The sequence below is a fragment of the Oncorhynchus mykiss genome, chromosome 22 (assembly GCF_013265735.2).
Source record: "Oncorhynchus mykiss isolate Arlee chromosome 22, USDA_OmykA_1.1, whole genome shotgun sequence".
Classification (NCBI taxonomy): Eukaryota; Metazoa; Chordata; class Actinopteri; order Salmoniformes; family Salmonidae; genus Oncorhynchus; species Oncorhynchus mykiss.
This window is the reverse complement of record NC_048586.1, coordinates 23,990,016-24,012,425: the sequence shown is the minus strand read 5'-3', so window position 1 is coordinate 24,012,425 and position 22,410 is coordinate 23,990,016. Positions and strand designations below refer to the sequence as shown.

The 22,410-nt window shown below is 43.0% G+C and overlaps 1 protein-coding gene across 3 annotated transcripts in view; it reads right to left on the bottom strand.

Annotated features, from left to right (window-relative positions):
* The window catches only part of LOC110502003 (synaptotagmin-like protein 5), a 66,375-nt gene that overhangs the window by 10,112 nt on the left and 33,853 nt on the right, over window positions 1-22,410 (bottom strand). Inside the window, exons 2-9 of one of the 3 annotated variants that reach the window (XM_021579888.2) lie at window positions 14,148-14,288; window positions 13,270-13,685; window positions 12,406-12,621; window positions 11,906-12,148; window positions 9,853-10,014; window positions 4,945-5,062; window positions 4,449-4,593; window positions 3,651-3,748 (exon numbers count right to left, since the gene is read on the bottom strand). In XM_021579888.2, coding sequence (XP_021435563.2) covers window positions 3,651-3,748; window positions 4,449-4,593; window positions 4,945-5,062; window positions 9,853-10,014; window positions 11,906-12,148; window positions 12,406-12,621; window positions 13,270-13,388 — 1,101 coding nt within the window. In that variant the 5' untranslated portion in view covers window positions 13,389-13,685; window positions 14,148-14,288. The remainder of the gene's footprint in view (window positions 1-3,650; window positions 3,749-4,448; window positions 4,594-4,944; window positions 5,063-9,852; window positions 10,015-11,905; window positions 12,149-12,405; window positions 12,622-13,269; window positions 13,686-14,147; window positions 14,289-22,410) is intronic. The other 2 variants (XM_021579889.2, XM_021579887.2) reach the window with 2 other exon arrangements.

Sequence of the window (22,410 nt, the reverse complement as noted above, 5' to 3'; positions counted from 1 at the left end):
TAGCACTAGGGCAAAACCCAAAATGTGCACCCAGGGGGGAGGGGGGGGGGCAAGACCGAGTTTGGGAGACCCTGGATTAGAGGACGTCCACTGTACTGTGCTGTGCACTTTCTGTATGGAGCAAATTCTCCAGTGTTAAATCAACACTGTGAGGGTTAAATTTTGTGTTTTTCAGTGTTTTTTCAGTGTTTATACGGGTCCACACCTTTGAGTGTTAAATTACCACTGTGCTTAGTGCTGACACTGTTACACTTTGTCAGTGTTAGGGAATTAACACTTTCAGTGTTATGCGATAGCACCTCATATAGTATTTTAACACTAGGAAGTGTGTACAGTTTGCACCAATGGTGTTATTGCATAACACTGAATATGTTAATTCCCTAACACTGACAAATTATAACAGCGTCAGCAATAAGCACAGTGTTAATTTAACCCTCAAACGTGTGGGCATGTATAGACACTGACCCAGTGTTACATTTAACACTGTCAGAGTCAAAAATAAAATATTCCCAGTTTAGAGCGTTCTTGATTAATTCTTACTTTTTTTCCCCTATGTTTACTGAAACCGGTCATATTCAGCGAGTGTTGCGCTTTCCTAAATTCATCAGTTATTCTGCACTCTGGCACACAGACGAGAGTGCTCTGAAATCAGAGTAGACAGCCAGAGTGAATTTGCGAACGCAAGAGATATGCTAACTGGACCAAAGTCGTTCAAGTTCTTGCTAGCTAACCAAAAACAACTTTATAAGAGATTTTATTAAAATAGGTTACATTTGACTCAACATTCTGGCGGAACAGACTGATGCACTTCAGTGCATGATTAACATAATTCACCAATACATTTCTTGGTAGTTAAAAAAATATTGCTTCTAGGTGGTAAATAACAGCTGGCCTGGGACATTGTTTTCTGCCTCCATTCAGGATGCACTGTTTCAGTTTCAATGATTCAATATTTTGGACAAAAACGGACGAATGTAACTAAGGCTGGCAATGTCAACACAATCAAACTAGCAAGGGCAATGATCACAAATCAGCCATAACACGGCTCATAGGCTAGCGTATCTATTTATGTATCAAGCTAAAAACACGGAGCCTAATTTGAGCTAGATAGCTAGCTAGCTGCTAGGAGGATGTCATGTCATTGGAGAAGTGGGTGAAGGACTGACTTTTCCCCCTCATATTGTTTTTCGGTGGCTATATACAGCTTGAGATGCAGGTCTCATTTGGTTAGCTTGAATGACTTTTGTCCAGTTAGCATATCTCTTGCATTCACAAATTCACTCTGGCAAAATAACAGATTCATTTAGGAACGTGCAACACCTGCTGAATATGACCGGATTCAATAAATGTAGGTAAAGAAAGTAATAGTTCATCACGAACGCTTTAGATAACATGTAACAGCCTAACCAGCTCTGATAGGGGGACTCTAAAATGGTCAGAGTGAGGTGTTCTCTCATTTGTGTCTGGAAGCACACTGCATGGCTAAAAGTATGTGACAATTGCTCGTCGAACATCTCATTCCAAAATCTTGCTTCCATTCAGCCACAGGAGCATTAGTGAGGTTGGGCACTGATGTTGGGCGATTAGGCCTGGCTCGCAGTCAGCGTTCCAATTCATCCCAAAGGTGTTCGATGGGGTTGAGGTCAGGGCTCTGTGCAGGCCAGTCATGTTCTTCCACACCAATCTTGACAATCCATTTCTGTATGGACCTCACTTTGTGCACGGCGGCATTGTCATGTTGAAACAGGAAAGGGCCGTCCCCAAACTGTTGGCACAAAGTTGGAAGCACAGAATCGTCTAGAATGTCATTGTATGATGTAGCATTAATATTTCTCTTCACTGGAAATAAGGGGCCTAGCCCGAACCATGAAAAACAGCCCGGGCAGGTAGCATTCGGGCAGGTAGTGTTCTCCTGGTAGTGTTCTCCAAACCCAGATTTGTCCATCGGAGTGCCAGATGGTGAAGAGTGATTCATCACTCCAGAGAACCTCTTTCCACTGCTCCAGAGTTCAATGGCAGCGAGCTTTACACCACTCCAGCCGACGCTTGGCATTGCGCAAGGTGATCTTAGGCTTGTGTGTGGCTGCTCGGCCTTGGAAACCCATTTCATGAAGCTCCCAACAAACAGTTATTGTGCTGTCATTGCTTCCAGAAGCAGTTTGGAACTCAGTAGTGAGTGTTGCAACCGAGGACAGACAATTTTTACGCACTACGCGCTGCAGCACTCTGCGGTCCCGTTCTCCGAGCTTGTGTGGCTTAGCACTTCACGCGTTGTTGCTGCTAGACATTTCCACTTCACACTAACAGCACTTACAGTTCACCAGGGCAGCTCTAGCAGGGCAAAAATTTGACTAACTGACTTGTTGGAAAGGTGGCATCCTATGACGGTGCCACCTTGAAAGTCACAGCTCTTCAGTAAGGCCATTCTACTGCCAATGTTTGTCTATGGAGATGCATGGCTATGTGCTCGATTTTATACACCTGTCATCAACGGGTGTGTCTGACATAGCCGAGTCCACTAATTTGAAGTGGAGTCCACATACTTTTGTATATATAGTGTACCACGGCTGTCAGCCAATCAGCATTCAGGGCTTGAACCACCCAGTTTATAATCCTCATTATACAACGGGTGGGTCTAATCCTGGATGTTGATTGGTTAAAACCGCATTCCAGCCAGTATCTATTCCACAAGTTACCACAGGCTAAATCTATTATATTGAAATGGCTATTTACTCTTTTCCATCTTATGTATATATATATATATATATACAGTGGGGCAAAAAGTATTTAGTCAGCCACCAATTGTGCAGGTTCTCCCACTTAAAAAGATGAGAGAGGCCTGTAATTTTCATCATAGGTACACTTCAACTGTGACAGACAAAATGAGAAAAGAAATCACATTGTAGGATTTTTAATGAATTTATTTGCAAATTATGGTGGAAAATAAGTATTTGGTCAATAACAAAACTTTATCGCAATACTTTGTTATATACTCTTTGTTGGAAATGACAGAGGTCAAGCGTTTTCTGTAAGTCTTCACAAGGTTTTCACACACACTTGCTGGTATTTTGGCCCATTCCTCCATGCAGATCTCCTCTAGAGCAGTGATGTTTTGGGGCTGTTGCTGGGCAACACGGACTTTCAACTCCCTCCAAAGATTTTCTATGGGGTTGAGATCTGGAGACTGGCTAGTCCACTCCAGGACCTTGAAATGCTTCTTACGAAGCCACTCCTTCGTTGCCCGGGTGGTGTGTTTGTGATCATTGTCATGCTGAAAGACCCAGCCACGTTTCATCTTCAATGCCCTTGCTGATGGAAGGAGGTTTTCACTTAAAATCTCACGATACATGGCCCCATTCATTCTTTCCTTTACACGGATCAGTCGTCCTGGTCCCTTTGCAGAAAAACAGCCCCAAAGCATGATGTTTCCACCCCCATGCTTCACAGTAGGTATGGTGTTCTTTGGATGCAACTCTGCATTCTTTGTCCTCCAAACACGACGAGTTGTTTTTACCAAAAAGTTATATTTTGGTTTCATCTGACCATATGACATTCTCCCAATCTTCTTCTGGATCATCCAAATGCTGTCTGTCTGTCTGTCTGTCTGTCTGTCTGTCTGTCTGTCTGTCTGTCTGTACGTACGTACGTACCGGTTCATTGAGCCCAGGGACAGAGTGGCTCCTCAGACTGAGGGCCTCATCACTGGCAGAACCAGGAACAGACAGGTCCACCTCAGAACGACTACGATCTAGAGAAAGAGAGAGATGAGAGGAGGGAGTGACAAGGTATTACCTTCCCACAGCCACACATAGAAACAGTTCTCCTCAGTACTGTCACAGCCATGCTTAATGACACTAATTGGAGTTGTTATGAAATGCTAATATGTGACAGAGCGCCATATGCTGCTACAACAGCCGGCTGTTACTGGATGAGATGAGAAAGGTGTCTGAGTAGAGAAAGGGGGAAATAGAGAAAGGGAGGAGAGAGGAAACGTAGAGAGGGAGACAATGAGAAACAAGAAAAGGAGAGTGTGTGTGAGCGTAAAAGAGCAATCGAGAGAGAAAAAGAGGAAGAGAGGAGTGAGAGAGTGAGAGAAAGAGGAAGAGAGGAGTGCGAGAGAGAGAGAGAGAGAGAGAGAGAGAAAGAGAGAGAGAGAGAGAGAGTGAGAGCAACATAAAAGTGCTTACAACCCTCCCTGACGATCGAAGGACTTGGCTCCAAAGCTCCCAATCTAATAGAACACCTCCTAACCTTCTGAAACACCTCCATAAAAACTATGATATTAAAGGCTTCATCTTCATCTTCTTTATGCTCCCCTATCAGATTAAATCTCAGGAAACAAGTAATTTAATTTGTTATTTGGGGTTTGTGAAACAGAGAGATTCCTGTCTCTCTCTATAGGTGTTCACATACACACATGGTGGAGGACTGTGTTGTCATGATGATACCTGAAGACACGGAGGCCCTGGAGACAGCGATGGTGGGGGTGGCGGTACCAGGCTCCATCCTGCCATGCCTGGTGACGGTTTCGGCCATCTTGTCAAAGACGCTGTCGCTGGAGTGGAAACTAGCCACGCTCTCTGCTCCGTCCGGCTACACACACATATACAGACACACACACAGAGGTGTGTTAAAAATCACATATTCTATGAGCGTGTTTGTGTTTATTTAACCTATATTTAACTAGGCAAGTCAGTTAAGAACCAATTCTTATTTATAATGACGGTCTACCCTGGCCAAACCCTAACCCGGAAGACACTGGGCCAATTGTGCTCCGCCCTATGGGACTCCCAATCATGGCCGGTTGTGATACAGCCTGGAATCAAACCAGGGTCTGTAGTGATGCCTCTAGCAGTGAGATGCAGTGCCTTAGACCGCTGCACCACTCGGGAGCCTATGAGAGCATGAAACTGTGTTATTGTGTGTATTTGTTGGGTTGCTGACCCTGACCCTCCTGGTCTTGCTGCTGGGTGTAGGGGACCTGTCCCTCTCCAGGGTTTGGGAGCGCAGGCTGTTGGGTACAGTAGGGAACCCTAAGGTCTCCAGAGCCACAGCACTGCCCCTGAGGAAAACACAGAATACAAACCATCACATTACACATCATACACACTGGAATAACACACATGAGATTCTGATGATTCGGGTTAGGTTTTGATCAGGGTGTGAACATGAAGCAAAGGTTTGGGTTTGGGTTATGGCTGGGGCTGTGGCCGTGGCGGACACAACATTTTGTTAGCCGGTGATTGTCAAGCAAATAACTTTTGGTCTCATGGTAATTGTCTGTTAATTAACATAAACATATTTAGCATCTCCTGGCTTCCATACATAGCCTACAAGCCACTGATGCAGACCTTTGGAACATCTATTTAAAAAGTCTAATAAATCCATGTAATATAGTCTACACCTTCACAATAAATCCATGATTTATTTTAGACAGGTCTAAAGCAGCATGATATGAAGGAAATGTAGTCCATTTCAGAAGAACAGAATAGCATACTGAGTTGTCCTTATGTTAGGTCCTGATCTGGCTATGCCAAATGGCTGTGGGCTACACTAGTTCATTTAGCAGACAAGATTTGCTTAGAATTCTGTGGCATTATTTTATATTATTTTATAGTATGAAGAATACAATTAAACAAAGCTGAATAAAATAGAAGGTATATTTTCTCTAAATAATATGAGGAATGTGCACATTCTGTGTTGAGCAATTAAGAAATAGGTACTCCTTATATGCTTAATTTAAAGGTAATGTAACTTTAGTTGTTCTACAAACTTGGGCTATATGTTTTGATTTTTAGTACATTGTAAGGCTGCATGATGTGACTAATGATGATTTGAAAAAAGTAGCTTGAAAGGCATGAGTTCTGCTTAGTTTTTTTGCACAGGCTGTCATTCACAATTTGAGAAGCAGTTGATTATGCCTGAAATTTACCAACGGCATCCCCTTTGTGTGGCCGTAATAAACCCTAAAAAAATCCATGCCTTTGGCAGCCAACCTCCCTGAGTGCTGTGTGATCCAAAGCACCGCTCACTCACAGGCTACAAGTGAAGACAGACACATCAGGGACGCAACTGCGCGCGCCAATATCCAATTCCGAGGTGCATATTGAAGAACTGACCACATTCACTTTGTCAGTAATCAAGATGAGTAGGCCTAATGAACAGCAAGAGCACTAGCCTATGTCAATCTACTATCCCCCATAGTACAACAGTTGACCTATTCTATTCTGTGCGAGAAATAAATATTCCAAACATAGTCTGGGACAATTGTGGGATGCGATCGATCCCAAATGAATACAACCACTAGCATCAAAAAATATTTTACACAATCAAGCTGACGCAACAGATTAGAACATAGCTTAAAATGTTGCTAAACTATTCGGTTATTTCTTCAAGTTATACACGCACCAATGAGCGCACGGCATTAGGCAATAAGCGTGAATGTTCCATTAGCGGGAAAACACCGTTATCAAAAGTGATCGCAAATACAATGTCAAGATCGTCGTCAGGGAAATGACCGGACCAAGGTGCAGCGTGGTGAGCGTACATTTCTTTTCCTTTATTAAGAATGCCACCAACAACCAAACAAGAACCACGACCATGCCACTTCCTCGGGCTATACAGGCCAGTAACAAAGACAACTACCCACAACTAAGGTGGCAAAACAGGCTGCCTAAGTATGATTCCCAATCAGAGACAACGATAGACATCTGCCTCTGATTGGGCACCACACTCGGCCAAACACACAGAAATACAAAACATAGAATGCCCACCCCACATCACACCCTGACCTAACCAAATAGAGAAATAAAACGTCTCTCTAAGGTCAGGGCGTGACATACGATTATGCATGCAATGTTTTTATTGTGAAAGTGCATTTAGGTGAACATTTTCTTCCCCAAACTTGAAACTCACACGCTGATTATATATGCCAGTTAGGCGCTACACCCCTTGTAAAGCAGATTAATGTGTCCCCGTGATAAACAAATTCTATTGACAGAAATCTGATTTTTGAGGTAAGAATAATTATTTTAACAAAATGTATTTTAGTGATGGCTTTGTAGTTCCATTCACCAAACTTATATCATGTTTATAATCAGTCTGTGTAGAGATATTTGATGCAAGTTAGCAATGCTAAAGTTTTAACATTTAGCTCAAATGGAAGCTAGCTAATGGCTGCAAGGGTCAGGGTTAGTTGTAACAACTTGTGAAAAAATGTTACAACTAACCCTGACTAAAACTGGATGTTTTGGTAAATGTTTTATTTTACTTTCAGCATGCCTAGATCATGGAAAAGTAAGACAGACAGGGGAGTACCTCTCCACACTTTGAAAAGAGCATCAAGTGATGTAACAGAGCAGGGGAAATCAATCCGATTGGTTGCAAAGTTGTATGGCATGTGTCATGTGACGCTGTGCAGATTCTGCAGAGAGAAATAGTAGCTGCTGGAGAAGGGGTTGAGCGAACTTGTAGGCTTCTGTAGTGGAGACAAAACATTTTTCTACCCTTCCCAAAAGAATGGCAAGAAGCAAGCCAAAACAAACCACACTGAACAACAACACATTTTTGACTGCCTTCATGACATGTGAACACTGGTGTGGAGGTAATACTTACTGCCTTTATTGTCCCCATGGGGAAATTTTGTTGCAGTGTGGAGGTAATACTTACTGCCTTTATTGTCCCCATGGGGAAATTTTGTTGCAGTGTGGAGGTAATACTTACTGCCTTTATTGTCCCCATGGGGAAATTTTGTTGCAGTGTCATGTACACATTTAAAGTGGCATTTAAATACAAAACAAAATTGACAATACAACTTTCATACCAATAAAAGAAATAAAACATTTTTTAAAGACTAGCCTGCTGGCCTTACGGAGTCAATAGGAATATTAGCCCGAGCTATTTAGGAGGGATACCACATCTGGCACGAATGATTGTCTCATTCTGTTTTTCCTGCTGAGGGGTGCCCTATACCTGCGCCCAGAGGGGAGCAGTTCAAATTCCAGGTACAGGGGGTTGCTTGGCTCTAAAATGATTTTGTGAGCCTTGCAGAGGGCCCTGAGATCTCATCCAGACCTGTCCGTTTGACTCCAAGTACCTTGCTTGCTGTGGTGATAATCCTCACCATATTTCTCTGGCTGACAGTGGCATTGCCAAACCAACAAACAATACAAAAAGTTAAAATACTCTCAATGAAAGATTTGTAAAACAGAGTCAGTATAGTACAATTAACATTAAAAGATCCCAGCTTTTTGAGAAAGTACAGTCTCTGTTGACTCTTTTCTTTAGATCAGGTCTGTGCATTTACTCCTCTGAAGCTTATTGTCCAAGAGGACACCCATACATGTTTATTCCTCTACAATTTCTATATTCTGACCTATGATAGATGTTGCAGAGGTAGGTGTACGCTTCCTGAAGTCTATGCACATCTCTTTGGTCTTAGCTACAATGCTGTTAGTCACGGCAATAGCCCTAGTTATGGCTAGGGTTACTGCTGTAAGTACAATGTATTGGGGTTAGAGTTAGGGAAGGGGTAAGGGTTAAGATTAGAGCTAGGGTTATTGATATAATTACAATGTAATGTAGTTTACGAAAGACCAATCAGGATGGCGGGTCTGAATGCTCGTTTAACTTCATCCAGTCAGCATAACAATTCACTTTGTTTACTATTTTACGGGCATTAGTGGGAGTGAAGACAAACGTATCGTCATCAGCATAACAATTCACTTTGTTTACTATTTTACGGGCATAGTGGGAGTGAAGACAAACGTATCATCATCAGCATAACAATTCACTTTGTTTACTATTTTACGGGCATAGTGGGAGTGAAGACAAACGTATCGTCATCAGCATAACAATTCACTTTGTTTACTATTTTACGGGCATAGTGGGAGTGAAGACAAACGTATCGTCATCAGCATAAAGTATTTCATTCTCCGCTTTCCTATTAGCCCTGTTCGAAATGCCAATCACCTATTTACCTAATAACCTATAAGCACGACAAAATATTGCTCATTCCTCACACTTGCTGTTTAACCTATGGGCTCCCTCTGGCAATTATCACATTCCTCTCTCTCAACCAATGGGAGAAGGCTGCAATTAGGGGCCTTTTCTGATAAAGGCGTTCCTTGATATCAAGCTACACCCATTGATGCTCGCCATTGGTCTGTGGCCTTTCTTTTGCATTGGGGACAACAGCTGTTGCATTGTAGCTAAGCCTAACCCTTTTCTTAACCTCAGTCTCCTAACCTGCGACGCAAATTCACCTAACCTGCTACGTTAATTATCCTAACCTGCTATGTAAACAATTTATGTGTCGAAAAACCATCAGTCTTATAACACCGAAACTGACCATTGACGGGTATCAATGGCCATTTCCTGATATCAGGGAACACCCACATCAAGAAACACCCCGAACTGCGTTCTGAAATTACACCATATTCACCAATGGGCGTAAATCTTTGGATTTATTCATGTCAACTACCTGCCATCACATTATCTGGCACAGAGGATCTTCCCACGGAGACGAGGCCATTCCCGAAACGATTTAATAAATTGTCATATTGCATTCCATCTTTGTTGTCCATTCAGTTAAGCCTGTGCTCAATTGAATTACCATTCAGGGTTAGTACTTTCAATTTAACCAGTGGTCATCAATCATCTAGTCACACCCAATCTCTACAGCTTTAGTTATTGCCTAAAACAGGTGTGCTGCTTTTACCTATCCTGTGACTTCAATTGAGCGTAAATGAAGAAGATGCTGACAATGGAGATGTGCCCAGTGTGCCGGTGTATGTGACAATAAAACCTTTTAAAACATTTTTTAATTGTATGGGTTTGGTGGTTTAGTCTCACCTGTGGGAGTGAGGTGTGGAGCGGGTTGTGGAGCGTGGTGCAGACCGGGCGCTGCGTACGCTGCATGGGTCTGTGTTGGGAACAGGAGGGGACACACTACCACCGTCCGCCTCGTTTTCTGGCTTCAGGCTGGGACGGCTGCCCCTCTTTTCCATCCGCATCCTGGGATTCAACACACAGCTGTTCATTTTACACATCAGCCTGTGGTGTGTGTGATACATCAGTGTGTGTGTGTGTGCACGCGTGTGTGTCGCAGGGTTGGGTACACTCTTAGAAAAAAGGGTTCTTAAGCTGTCCCCATAGGATAACTCTTTTTGGTTTCAGATTTAACATGGAACGAAAAAGGATTCTTCCAAAGGGTTTTTTATTTTTAGCTTTTTATTTCACCTTTATTTAACCAGGTAGGCTAGTTGACCAAGTTCTCATTTGCAACTGCGACTTGGCCAAGATAAAGCATAGCAATTCGACACACACAATAACAGAGTTACACATGAAATAAACATAACACAGTCAATAATACAGTAGAACAAAAGTCTATATCCAGTGAGTGCAAATGAGGTAAGATAAGGGAGTTAGGCAATAAATAGGCCATGGTGGCGACGTAATTACAATATAGCAATTAAAACACTGGAATGGTAATGTGCAAGTAGAGATACTGGGGTGCAAAGGAGCAAGATAAATAAATAAATACACTATGGGGATGAGGTAGGTAGATAGATGGGCTGTTTACAAATGGGCTGTTTACAGGTGCAGTGATCTGTGAGCTACTCTGACAGCTGGTGCTTAAAGCTAGTGAGGGAGATATGAGTCTCCAGCTTCAGAGATTTTTTTTTTTCGCTTTGTTGCGATAAAGGAAGCCAAGTCTAGATTTAATTTTGGATTGGAGATACTTAATGTCTGGAAGGAGAGTCTGGAAGGAGAGTTTACAGTCTAACCAGACACCTAGGTATTTGTAGTTGTCCACATACTGTATTCTAAGTCGGAGCCGTCCAGAGTAGTGATGCTGGACGGGCGAGCTGAATGCGGTCAGTGATCGGTTGAATAGCATACATTTCGTTTTACTTGCATTTAAGAGCATTTGGAGGCCACAGAAGGAGAGTTGTATGGCATTGAAGCTCGTCTGGAGTTTAGTTAACACAGTGTCCAAAGAGGGGCCAGAATGGTGTCGTCTGCATAGAGTTGGATCAGAGAATCACATTGCAAGAGCAACATCATTGATGTATACAGAGAAGAGTCGGCCCGAGGATTGAACCCTGTGGCACCCCCATAGAGACTGCCAGAGGTCCGGACAACAGGCCCTCCGATTTGACTCACTGAACTCTATCAGAGAAGTAGTTGGTGAACCAGGCGAGGCAATCATTTGAGAAACCAAGGCTGTCGAGTTTGCCAATAAGAATGTGGTGATTGACAGAGTCGAAAGCATTGGCCAGGTCGATGAATACGGCTGCACAGTAATGTCTCTTATCGTTTGCGGTTACGATGTCATTTAGGACCTTGAGCGTGGCTGAGGTGCACCCATGACCAGCTCTGAAACTAGATTGCATAGCGGAGAAGGTACAGTGGGATTCGAAATGGTCGGTAATCAGATTACACAAATTACGTAATCATTACGTAATCAGATTAGACAAATTAAGTAGCTGTAATCACCCCAGATGCTGATTACATTTTGGATTACTTAATCAAATATCAATATGATAATGTGATAAATATTTGTCTCCTTGAGAATATTTGTCTCATTGTTGAGTGGCCAGTGGGCCAGGTGTGTCCTGGAAGCCTACTAACCCAACCAGTCAGAATGCAATGGGAAACGCATTCTCTGATGTTGGACCATTCTCCACCTGCCTGTGTCGTGAACTAGTCATCGTATTAAATCTGTGCAGTGATCTTCTCCTGTGTCATTGGCAATTTAATCAATCTGTCATTTGCAACTTGAATTAATCCAGCTCAACCGTGTGTGTGTGTGTGTGTGTGTGTGTGTGTGTGTGTGTGTGTGTGTGTGTGTGTGTGTGTGTGTGTGTGTGTTTGTGTGTGTGTGTGTGTGTGTGTTTCTCACCCTTTCCCTTTCCTCTTGGCACCATCCACCAGGTTCCATACGGCGCTTCTTCCTGATTTGGACGTGTCAGGCCTCTCAGGTGTGTGGATTGTGTCGCCTGGCGCAGGAGACTTCCTGTGGGGGCTTCCAGCAGGGCTGCTCATGATAGACTGTTTGACAACGTCACTGCTGAGCACCGCACTCTGGTCAAACCGCTTGGACCGCTCCTCCAGGAACCACTCCCCGGTCACTACCTTCAGCTCTCTGTCAACCAGAGACACCATCAGACAAGAACCACTGACCCCTGTACAATAAACTAACCTCCCAACTTTAACCCTGGCTTTAACCGTCTCTAAAGGTGATGTCAAAACGCCCTGAAAAGGATGTCACAGAGCAAATGCAGAGTGATTAAAAACAAATAGGAGGCATCTGTCGCTCATTAAAAAAAACTCACACACTCACACAAAGCCATAACTGTTACTCATGCTAAACCATGGCCTGATGCCTTTGCCCAGACTCACGAGACTTTGGAGCAGATGGAGCACTTCCACTGCTTTCCTTTAGGGGGCATTACTCGGCAGTCGCTGCAGACACGCTGTAGGCACTCCTCACAGAGCTCCCCACGGTCGAAGATCAGGCCCAGGCCCTTCAGGCAGCGGGCACATTGACGCTCCCCAACCTCCTGGGGGCAGTGTGAACCCTTACGCCTGATCTCCACCAGCTCATTCTTCAGCTTCCTACAACAGGGAGAAACAGAGGAAGAACACTTAAGTTTGTCATTGTCACTAATGATTATGACCATGATTGTAGTAGTTGTGATGTTGTGGTCGTATTGTGATTGTAGCGGTAAAGAATAATCATCAGTGGCGACCCGTCATTCAGGACACGTGAGCCCCACCTGTTTTAGCTGGAAAAAAATACAAAAAATAATTTATATAATTTTTTGTTGTTACCTGTTTTGCATTAATACGTGTCACATATAATTTACATTAGAAATGCCCATCCAAAAAGGCTCAAGGTCATTGGCCACAGATAAAATGAAGTCAAATCATGTAATATCTACCGTAGCTTTGATTGGACTGGTCATGTCAACATCATACTTTCAAAATCTTAGCTAGTAAGCTAGACATCTTTAGGTAGGCCCTAACAGTTTGTTGTCACCGTTTGTCCCCGTTATAGTGCAATTAATGTATTGTTTAATGTTGTGTTGTGTAGTGGCTTTGCTGGCATGCATCAAAAAATAAATAACTGAGTAAGGCCACATCAAGACTTACATGCTAAAATTGCTACTGATCAACATCTTCATCAAGGAAGGTGTAGTAGATGTATTGTTGTAGTGTAGTGTATCCTATAATGATGATAATGATGACTTATTCTACCCTCACCGTATCCTCTTTTCCTCTCTCTTCCTCAGTTTCTCGTCCTTCTGCAGGACACTGAGGATCATCTCTCTCTCATGCTCCAGCAGGAACGAGAGGTTCAGCTCCTCAGCACTCTTCTCCATTGGTCCGTCACTCTATAAACCAGCCAATCAGAGAAGCCGAGGCGATGCAGGAAGAGTGGTCACATGCAGGGCGTTCCGAGTGCAGCTACATGACCTCGCTGAGTGTTCCGTTAAGATTCCGTTAACGTTTTGTTAGCATTCTCATGGTTTCTATGTGTGAAGCAAGACGTTCTCCACGTTCCCCAAGGTTTCTCTGTGTTCTTCTCCTTATCTTGTTTCTCTCTAGCGTCTAATACAAACCTCGAATCACACAGCAGTTACTCTATCCCCAGAGACTTGTCCACAGCCATTCTGATCCTGTGCAAAACACAACACAGCACAAACTGTTGTTAGGGAATATCTCTGAAGTGAGAGACTGTGGCTGACCCTTGATGTTAAGAGTCTGGTCTCACTTCCTATTGAGCTCATAGTTCATCTGCTGGTCTATTCACATTGCCACAGTGTTGAAGCTCTTATGAACAGACAGTTGATGTTGATTGTCAGCAGGATTACCATAATAACTTCTACAGTCTGACAGCCCCTGACCATCCCCGCATCACCCAGTCAGTCCATGCCTCACACCTCGGGCTTATCACACCATCACCTTAATACAGCAATCACGCTATACCAGTTAACCTTATCAAATCACCTGCCAAATAAGTCTAATAGTGGCTTATACTCATTTAAGACGGCCCTAATGGCTACACACATGCATTCAAGCCCCCATGCATGCACACACACACACACACACACACGCACAAAGTGTTAATTTGCGTGCACCTGTCTTCTCCACTGATAATAAGTCCACTGGGTACTTGGCGTTCAGCGACGGTGCAAATGTCAGCCCATCCCCCTGTTGCAGTGCACCATGGGAATGCTAACTGGCTCATTACTGCATGCCACTGTCAACACTGAGTCCTGCTGTTATTTCAAAGACACACACACACACACACACACACACACACACACACACACACACACACACACACAGAGGATGGTCTTCTTTGATTGGTTCTAAAAGCAAAAGTATTCAGATGTTTTTGGCTATACAGCAGCTGTGCTATCTGTGTTGAGTCTGTAGTTGAGAAGAAACTGATTGCCTTTCCCAATTCGTTTCAGCAACATTCATCATACGTTTGTTGTCTAATCTATATGCACCCTCTATCCTGCTGGGGGGAGATAGATACGGAAAGGAATACGGTATAATGATTTTGTTTCAAATGTTACGTTCGTTTGATCGTTCTCTGAATTACAACGGAGAATAATTGTGACTGAAGTGTCATAGGTTTATCCTCTAATGATTCAGCTTTTCAAGGGCAGATGTTCTGTTTTTAAGTGGCTGACAGAGAGAGATGGAGAAGGTGATTGAGGAATAAAATAATACAGGACAGACGGGTCAGAGAAGAGGAGGAAGGACTGAGGGTGAAAAAGAGGGTGAAATTGATGTAGATAGAAGTGGAGGAATTAATCAGGGGGCAGACAGACTGAAAGGAGGGTGGGAGAGGGGAAAGATGGAGGAGAGATAACATGGGGAATAAAAAGGAATTAATCAGGGGGCAGACAGACTGAAAGGAGGGTGGGAGAGGGGAAAGATGGAGGAGAGACAGAGTGAGAGAATGGAAGACAACAAACAAGAGAGAGAGAAGTTGCAAAACGTAGAATGTCTTCTGTCTCTGCGAACTAGAGGGGTGTGAACAATTTGCGTCATGAACAGTTCTTGTGCCCATAGAAATAGACGTGGCGCAAGCGCAGGATGTTCCCCAATGCTGGAAGGGGCATCTGAGGGAAAAAGTTTAGGAACCCCTGCAATAAAGAACATTTCTTAATATGAAATGTTCTTTTGTAGATCCTTTTAATGAACCATAGAGTTTTTTTTATTCTGGTCAGCCGTATTATATTGTTCAAATTCTATAGGTGTTACTATTGCATCAATTAAAACGTTTAATCAAGTGAGCTACCTCTGGAACAGCTGGGGATTCCCAAGAAGAGTATTGCAAACCACTGAGTGATTTAGTCAACCATTCTCAATTAACACAAAGTCTTTCACAAGACACTGTCACTGGCCATAGATTTATGCGGGGGTGCGGACAATGACCTCGGGGTGTTTTGCGGGCCTGCCTGCTCTGCCCGGAGAAGAAGGGGGGGAGCAGATGGGCTGAGAATGGAGAGGAGAAAAAACAAGGAAATCAAGATAGCAGTGGCAGCTGTACAAATAACTAATCCAAAGGGTTTGCCTTCTCAAACACAGCAGAAAGCTAACACAATATGATGCCCCATCACCTTATTACAGTTTTTTTCGATTGCTAAACGACAGTGGACACAACTGGAGTCACATGTGCAAAACTCTAACTACAGTCTGCACAGCAGCTGTTCATGTGGACCAAACTCTAGTTCGTTTTTCATTGCTTGAACACAGTTTTCAAAACTCTACACACTTATCCCATGACTTTAACCACAACCTGCACAACACTGTGGATTTACAGCACTTTGTTCAAATGCTAACACACTGCTGTCAAAACTGTGAACCACACATTCAAAACGGAATAGATTTCAGCCTTGTGCCTTTCAAACACTGCTGATTGCAATTTCAGCTGAAAGGCTAAGCAGGTGTCTTGTTTTAGACTTGTTAGTGAACACACACACATATTACAGTATATATAGGTAGAGCTCAGAAAGACTTATTTTGGAAATGGAACAAGGAAGATGGGTTTGTGGAGGGAGAAGGGTGGCAGGGAGAGGGCGGATGCGTAGAGGAAGACAAAGAAGTTATTTCAGATGAAATAAGGGCTACACTTATAGACCATGTCGTGAACCATGGTCTCTCATTGAGAGAGGCAGGGTTGACCAATCTGCAAAGATCCACAGTGGCATCTGTAATGCGAATTTTCCACCATGCAAACAGGTGAGAGTTACATCCTTACAGTAAATGAAAACCTTACAGGAATCTATTTTGTATTGCAATTATAGAATATTTACACAGATATATATTACAGTAAGTTTGACTGTAAAGTATATTTTTACAACAGGACCCAAAGGCTGCCCCCAACAGGGGGAAGAGGAAAAATATTTTCAGATGCGCAGGAAAATGCCATTGTTGACATGGTTGTTGTCAACAATGCAATAAAACTGCGGGAGATTCAAGATAGAGTGCTGGCTGATAATGATATATTTGAAAATGTTAATTCTGTCAGCACAACAACTATTGCTTGAGTCCTAAAGAAACACCAAGTTACAATGAAACAGTTATACACTGTACCGTTCGAGAGAAACAGTGAACGGGTAAAAGAGCAAAGATACCAATATGTCCAGGTAAGACGTCTAAGACGTACACAGCTATACAAAATATTTACAGTAAAAAAAAACACTAGCATTTCTACAGTAAAACTGTGCACTTACTGTTTTTCAGAAAGTAATGGAGGTGGAAGCACTGGAAAGACCACATTCATTTGTATTTATCGATGAAGCTGGATTTAACCTTGCCAAAACACGGCGCAGAGGAAGGAATGTTATAGGTCAAAGGGCCACTGTGGAGGTTCCAGGCCAAAGGGGGGGAAATATCACCATGTGTGCTGCAATGGCCAATGATGGTTTGCTTCTCAACACACCACTCATTGGCCCATACAACACAGAAAGGCTTATAGCTTTCCTATAACAACTCTATGCTCAGCTAGTGCCAGCAGAACAGGGGGAGCCAGTAAGAAAACCCCAAGTTTTTGTCATAGTTTGCGATAACGTTGCTTTTCACCACTCTGCAGCTGTCACAGATTGGTTTGCAGCACATCACAGATTTATGGTTTTGTACCTGCCTGCATATTCACCCTTCCTCAACCCAATAGAGGAGTTTTTCTCTACCTGGAGGTGGAAAGTGTTTGGTCACCACCCACATGACCAAATGTCTCTTTTGGAAGCCATGCGTGCCGGATGTGAGGACACGAGTCCAGAGGACTGCCAGGGATGGATAAGGCACTCCAGAAGGTTCTTCCCCAGGTGCATGGCAAGAGAAAACATTAGATGTGATGTTGAAGAAAACCTGTGGCCTGATGCTAGAGAGAGGCAGGATTAGCCCCTCAATTATTTGTTTGAATTACAGTATGTACTTTTAGTTTCTACCTTTTTTTTCTCATTACTGTAATTCCGTAAATTACTACAGACTATTGAAGCAAACTGCTAATTTTCATTTACCTTAAAGAATTGTTATGTTCTAAAAATTTTAATAAATCATGTGAAAGAATGTCACTCTTTTCTTTGAAGAAAATATTTATTTGTATGAAGTCACTGAAATTGTTCAAACTGTAAAGATGAAAAGTTTGTATTTTCTGTATTGGTGTTTGATGCTAGTGTTTTTACTCTCAGTGTGTTCTGAGTGACAGTGTGTGTTATCTCAGTGAGGGTTGTGCATAGTGTTTGGCTGCACTGAGCGTGTTTTGAGCCATGTGTTAAGAGTTGTGTTGCTTGGAATGAGTTTTGCAGGTGATGTGAACTGTTTAGCTCAGGTGACTGTTGGTAGTGCAGACTGTAGTTAGAGTTTTGCACATGTGACTCCAGTTGTGCCCACTGTCGTTTAGCAATCGAAAAAAACTGTAATTCAGCCACTTAGATAGCAAGTTAAACTTAGAATTCTGCGTCTTTCTCGCAAAGAAATATTAAACACAGAAATAGCTTGCAGCGTTTTGTAAACGCAGATCTAATATGCTTCTTATTGTAATTTCTGCTTGGCATCAGACAAATGTTGTGCTTCAGTTGCACTTCTAAACCCGGATTGACAATTCACGAACAGGCATTCTGGAATTCTCCAGCAGGTATATATCTCTGGTCACCCCCAAAACCAATTCCTCCTTTGGCCGCCTCTCCTTCCAGTTCTCTGCTGCAAATGACTGGAACGAACTACAAAAATCTCTGAAAATGGAAACACTTATCTCCCTCACTAGCTTTAAGCACCAGCTGTCAGAGCAGCTCACAGATTACTGCACCTGTACATAGCCCATTTATAATTTAGCCCAAACAACTACCTCTTTCCCTACTGTATTTATTGTATTTATTTATTTTGCTCGTTTGCACCCCATTTTATTTCTACTTTGCACATTCTTCCACTACAAATCTACCATTCCAGTGTTTTACTTGCTATATTGTATTTACTTTGCCACCATGGCCTTTTTTTTGCCTTTACCTCCCTTATCTCACCTCATTTGCTCACATTGTATATAGACTTGTTTCTACTGTATTATTAACTGTATGTTTGTTTTACTCCATGTCTAACTCTGTGTTGTTGTATGTGTCGAACTGCTTTGCTTTATCTTAGCCAGGTCGCAATTGTAAATGAGAACATGTTCTCAACTTGCCTACCTGGTTAAATAAAGGTGAAATAAATAAATACAAATAAAATTCTATCAGCAGACAGCGCTCTGACTGATGTCTAGCTACTTTTCTCCGGTACTTTTCTCAGGTGTAGCCAGCCTATTTTTCTCTGGTAAAATGTAAGATTCAATTAAGTAAAACCCAAATGCGAACCCTTTCCATACACAGCTGGACTCACCTGCTCCCGCTTTCTCCTGTTGTGCTGTTTACAAACAAACACGGGACTGGCTTAACTGTTCTGGGTAACTACATAAGCTTCATAATGTGAAATAATGAGACGGGTGAAATAAAGACCGCAATCTGCTTTATCTCCTAACGTATGTTGACTGCAGGTATTCACTTCAAAAACAGCAACAAATGTTTAAATATACTGAAAAACTTCAAAGAAATTCTTTCAACGGTACTGACGGTTTTGAAAAACCATCACGTGGCTATTTCCAAATACCTTGGCATATGGTATATACCGTATAGGTATACCGCCAAAGCCTACATTGAACCGTCACCCTTCCCAAAGCACCCTTGAGGAACCCACATATTTTTGTGTGCAATGAAGACGCACAGCCACCTCCAGCAGATGTGTCTCAGCCCAGACACCGAGGTGCTTGTGATCAGCATATCAAGTGGCACTGCGCTGCACCTCCACAACAACTGATAGATGAATCAATAGTCTGACACTAAATGGCTGTTTGCTTGAGCGACAGACACTGAACATCAACGAGGTTTACCTTTGGTGTGAGTCGATCTAAGAATCCAACAGTACAATGAACTGAAGCATTTCTCCTGGATTCTAAAAACACACACACTTCACAGTGTACACCATGAGTTAGCATATCATGCTTCACTTGTGGGGAATTCTTTGAGTTACCCAGAAATGTTTTCCGCCAAGATTAGATCTGCAATGTCTTGTGTATTTAAACATGTGTGTGCAATGTATTCCAACTTTGTGAGATGAAGGGTGTGTATGGATGAGTGAGAGTGTGTGTGTGTGTGTATGTTTGTGTGTATGTATGTGTGTGTATGTGCACCAGTGTGTGTGCAGTCTGTGCACCCTCTTATACGGCAGGACTTATGGCACAAGCCAAGCAAATATAGTTAAGCAATAAGGCCCGAGGGTGTGTGGTATATGGCCAATGTACCGCTGCTAAGGGCTGTTCTTAAGCACAATGCAACGTGGAGTGCCTGGATACAGCCCTTAACCGTGGTACATTGGCCATATACCACAAACTCCCGAGGTGCCTTATTTCTAACGTAATTAAAGCAGTAAAAATAAATGTTTTGTCATACACAGGGTATACGGTCTGATATACAGTACACTACCAAAAGTATCTGGACACCTGCTCGTCAAACATCTCATTCCAAAATCATGGGCATTAATATTGAGTTGGTTCCCCCTTTGATGCTGTAACAGCTTCCACTCTTCTGGTAAGGCTTTCCACTAGATGTTGGAACATTGCTGCGGAGACTTGCTTCCAATCAGCCACAAGAGCATTAGTGAGGTCGGGCACTGATGTTGGGCGATTAGGCCTGGCTCACAGTCAGCGTTTCAATTCATCCCAAAGGTGTTCGATGGGGTTGAGGTCAGGACTCTGTGCAGGCCAGTCAAGTTCTTCCACACCGATCTCAACAACCATTTCTGTATGGACCTCGCTTTGTGCACGGGGGCATTGTCATGCTGAAACAGGAAAGGGCCTTCCCCAAACTGTTGCCACAAAGTTGGAAGCACAGAATTGTCTAGAATGTCATTGTATGCTGTAGCGTTAAGATTTCCCTTCAATGGAACTGGCGCAGGAGAAGAAGGCAGACGTTTTACGTGTCCCCAACTGATTGTGTTTTTTGGTTCGTTTATTTGCGTTGTTTGTAACTTATTTTATACTTGTTTTGTACATAATGTTGCCGCTACCATCTATTATGGCCTTAAATAACTTCTGGACATCAGGACTGCAATTACTCACCACGGACTGGCAGAATCCTTTTTCTTCTTTTAATGAGTCTGATGAGCCCGATGCGAATGATATACTGCTTTCTCGGTAACAGGCCAAGATCCCTGTGATTTGCGTGAAGAGGAGACGGAGAAAAAGGGTCCAGAGGGCAGGCTGCCTTCTGAGGATTCGTAGGCGATCGAATAAACCCCCACTTCCTTACATTCTGCTTGCAAACATGTCATCTTTGGAGAATAAAATGTATGACCTACACGCAAGATTAAACTACCAACGGGACATTCAAAACTAGAATATCTTATGCTTCACGGAGTCGTGGCTGAATGACGATACCATCAACATACAGCTTATTGGTTATTTGGTGTACCGGCAGGATAGAACAGCGGCGTCTGTTAAGACGAGGTGTGGCGGACTATGTATTTTTGTAAATAACAGCTGGTGCACGATCTAAGGAAGTCTCAAGCTATTGTTCGCCTGAGGAAGAGTATCTCATGATAAGCTGTAGACCACACTATCTACCTAGAGAGATTTCATCTGTATTTTTTGTAGCTGTTTACATACCACCACAGTCAGAGCCTGGCACTAAAGACAGCATTGAATTAGCTGTATTCGCCATAAGCAAACAAGAAAACGCTTACCAAGAGGCGGCACTTCTAATAGCCGGGGACTTTAATGCAGGGAACCTTAAAAACGTTTTACCAAATTTCTATCCGCATGTTAAATGTGCAACCAGAGGGGGAAAAAAACCTAGACCACCTTTACTCCACACAGAGACGCATACAAAGCTCTCCCTCACCCTCCATTCGGCAAATCTGACCATAATTCTATCCTCCTGATTCCTGCTTACAAGCAAAAATTAAAGCAGGAAGCTCCCGTGACTAGATCAATAAAAAAGTGGTCAGATGAAGCAGGACTGTTTTGCTAGCAGAGACTGGAATATGTTCCGGAATTCCTCCGATGGCATTGAGGAGTACACCACGTCAGTCATTGGCTTCATCAATAAGTGCATCGATGACGTCGCCTCCACAGTGACTGTATGTACATACCCCAACCAGAAGCCATGGATTACAGGCAACATCCACACTGAGCAAAAGGCTAGAGCTGCCACTTTCATGGAGAGGGACTCTAACCCAGAAGCTTATAAGAAATCCCGCTATGCCCTCCGAGAAACCATCAAACAGGCAAAGCATCAATACAGGACTAAGATTGAATCGTACTACACCAGCTCTGACGCTCATCAGAAGTGGCACGGCTTGCAAACCATTACAGACTGCAAAGGGAAGCACAGCCGAGAGCTGCCCAGTGACACAAGCGTACCAAACGAGCTAAACTACTTCTATGCTCGCTTCGAGGCATATAACACAAACATGTCTTCAATGACATTTTCAAACTCTCCCTGTCCGAGTATGTAATTCCAACATGTTTTAAGCAGACCACCATAGTGCCTGTGCCCAAGAACACTAAGGTAACCTGCCTAAATAACTACTGACCCTGTTCAAGGGCATTATCACTTAATTACACGCCTGCTCTGTATGAGTTTATGCTCAGACTTCACAACACACACACTGTCATGTATGTACATGTGATCATCTGTACTTGCACTTGACCCATGATATCAGATACACGTTCTTTTACCCCATCACTGCCTCATATTATACACACAGATGAACATGAGTACGCGCACACGTACACCCACTGATAAACATGATTACACACACACACACACTGATACACACACAAACATGCACTCA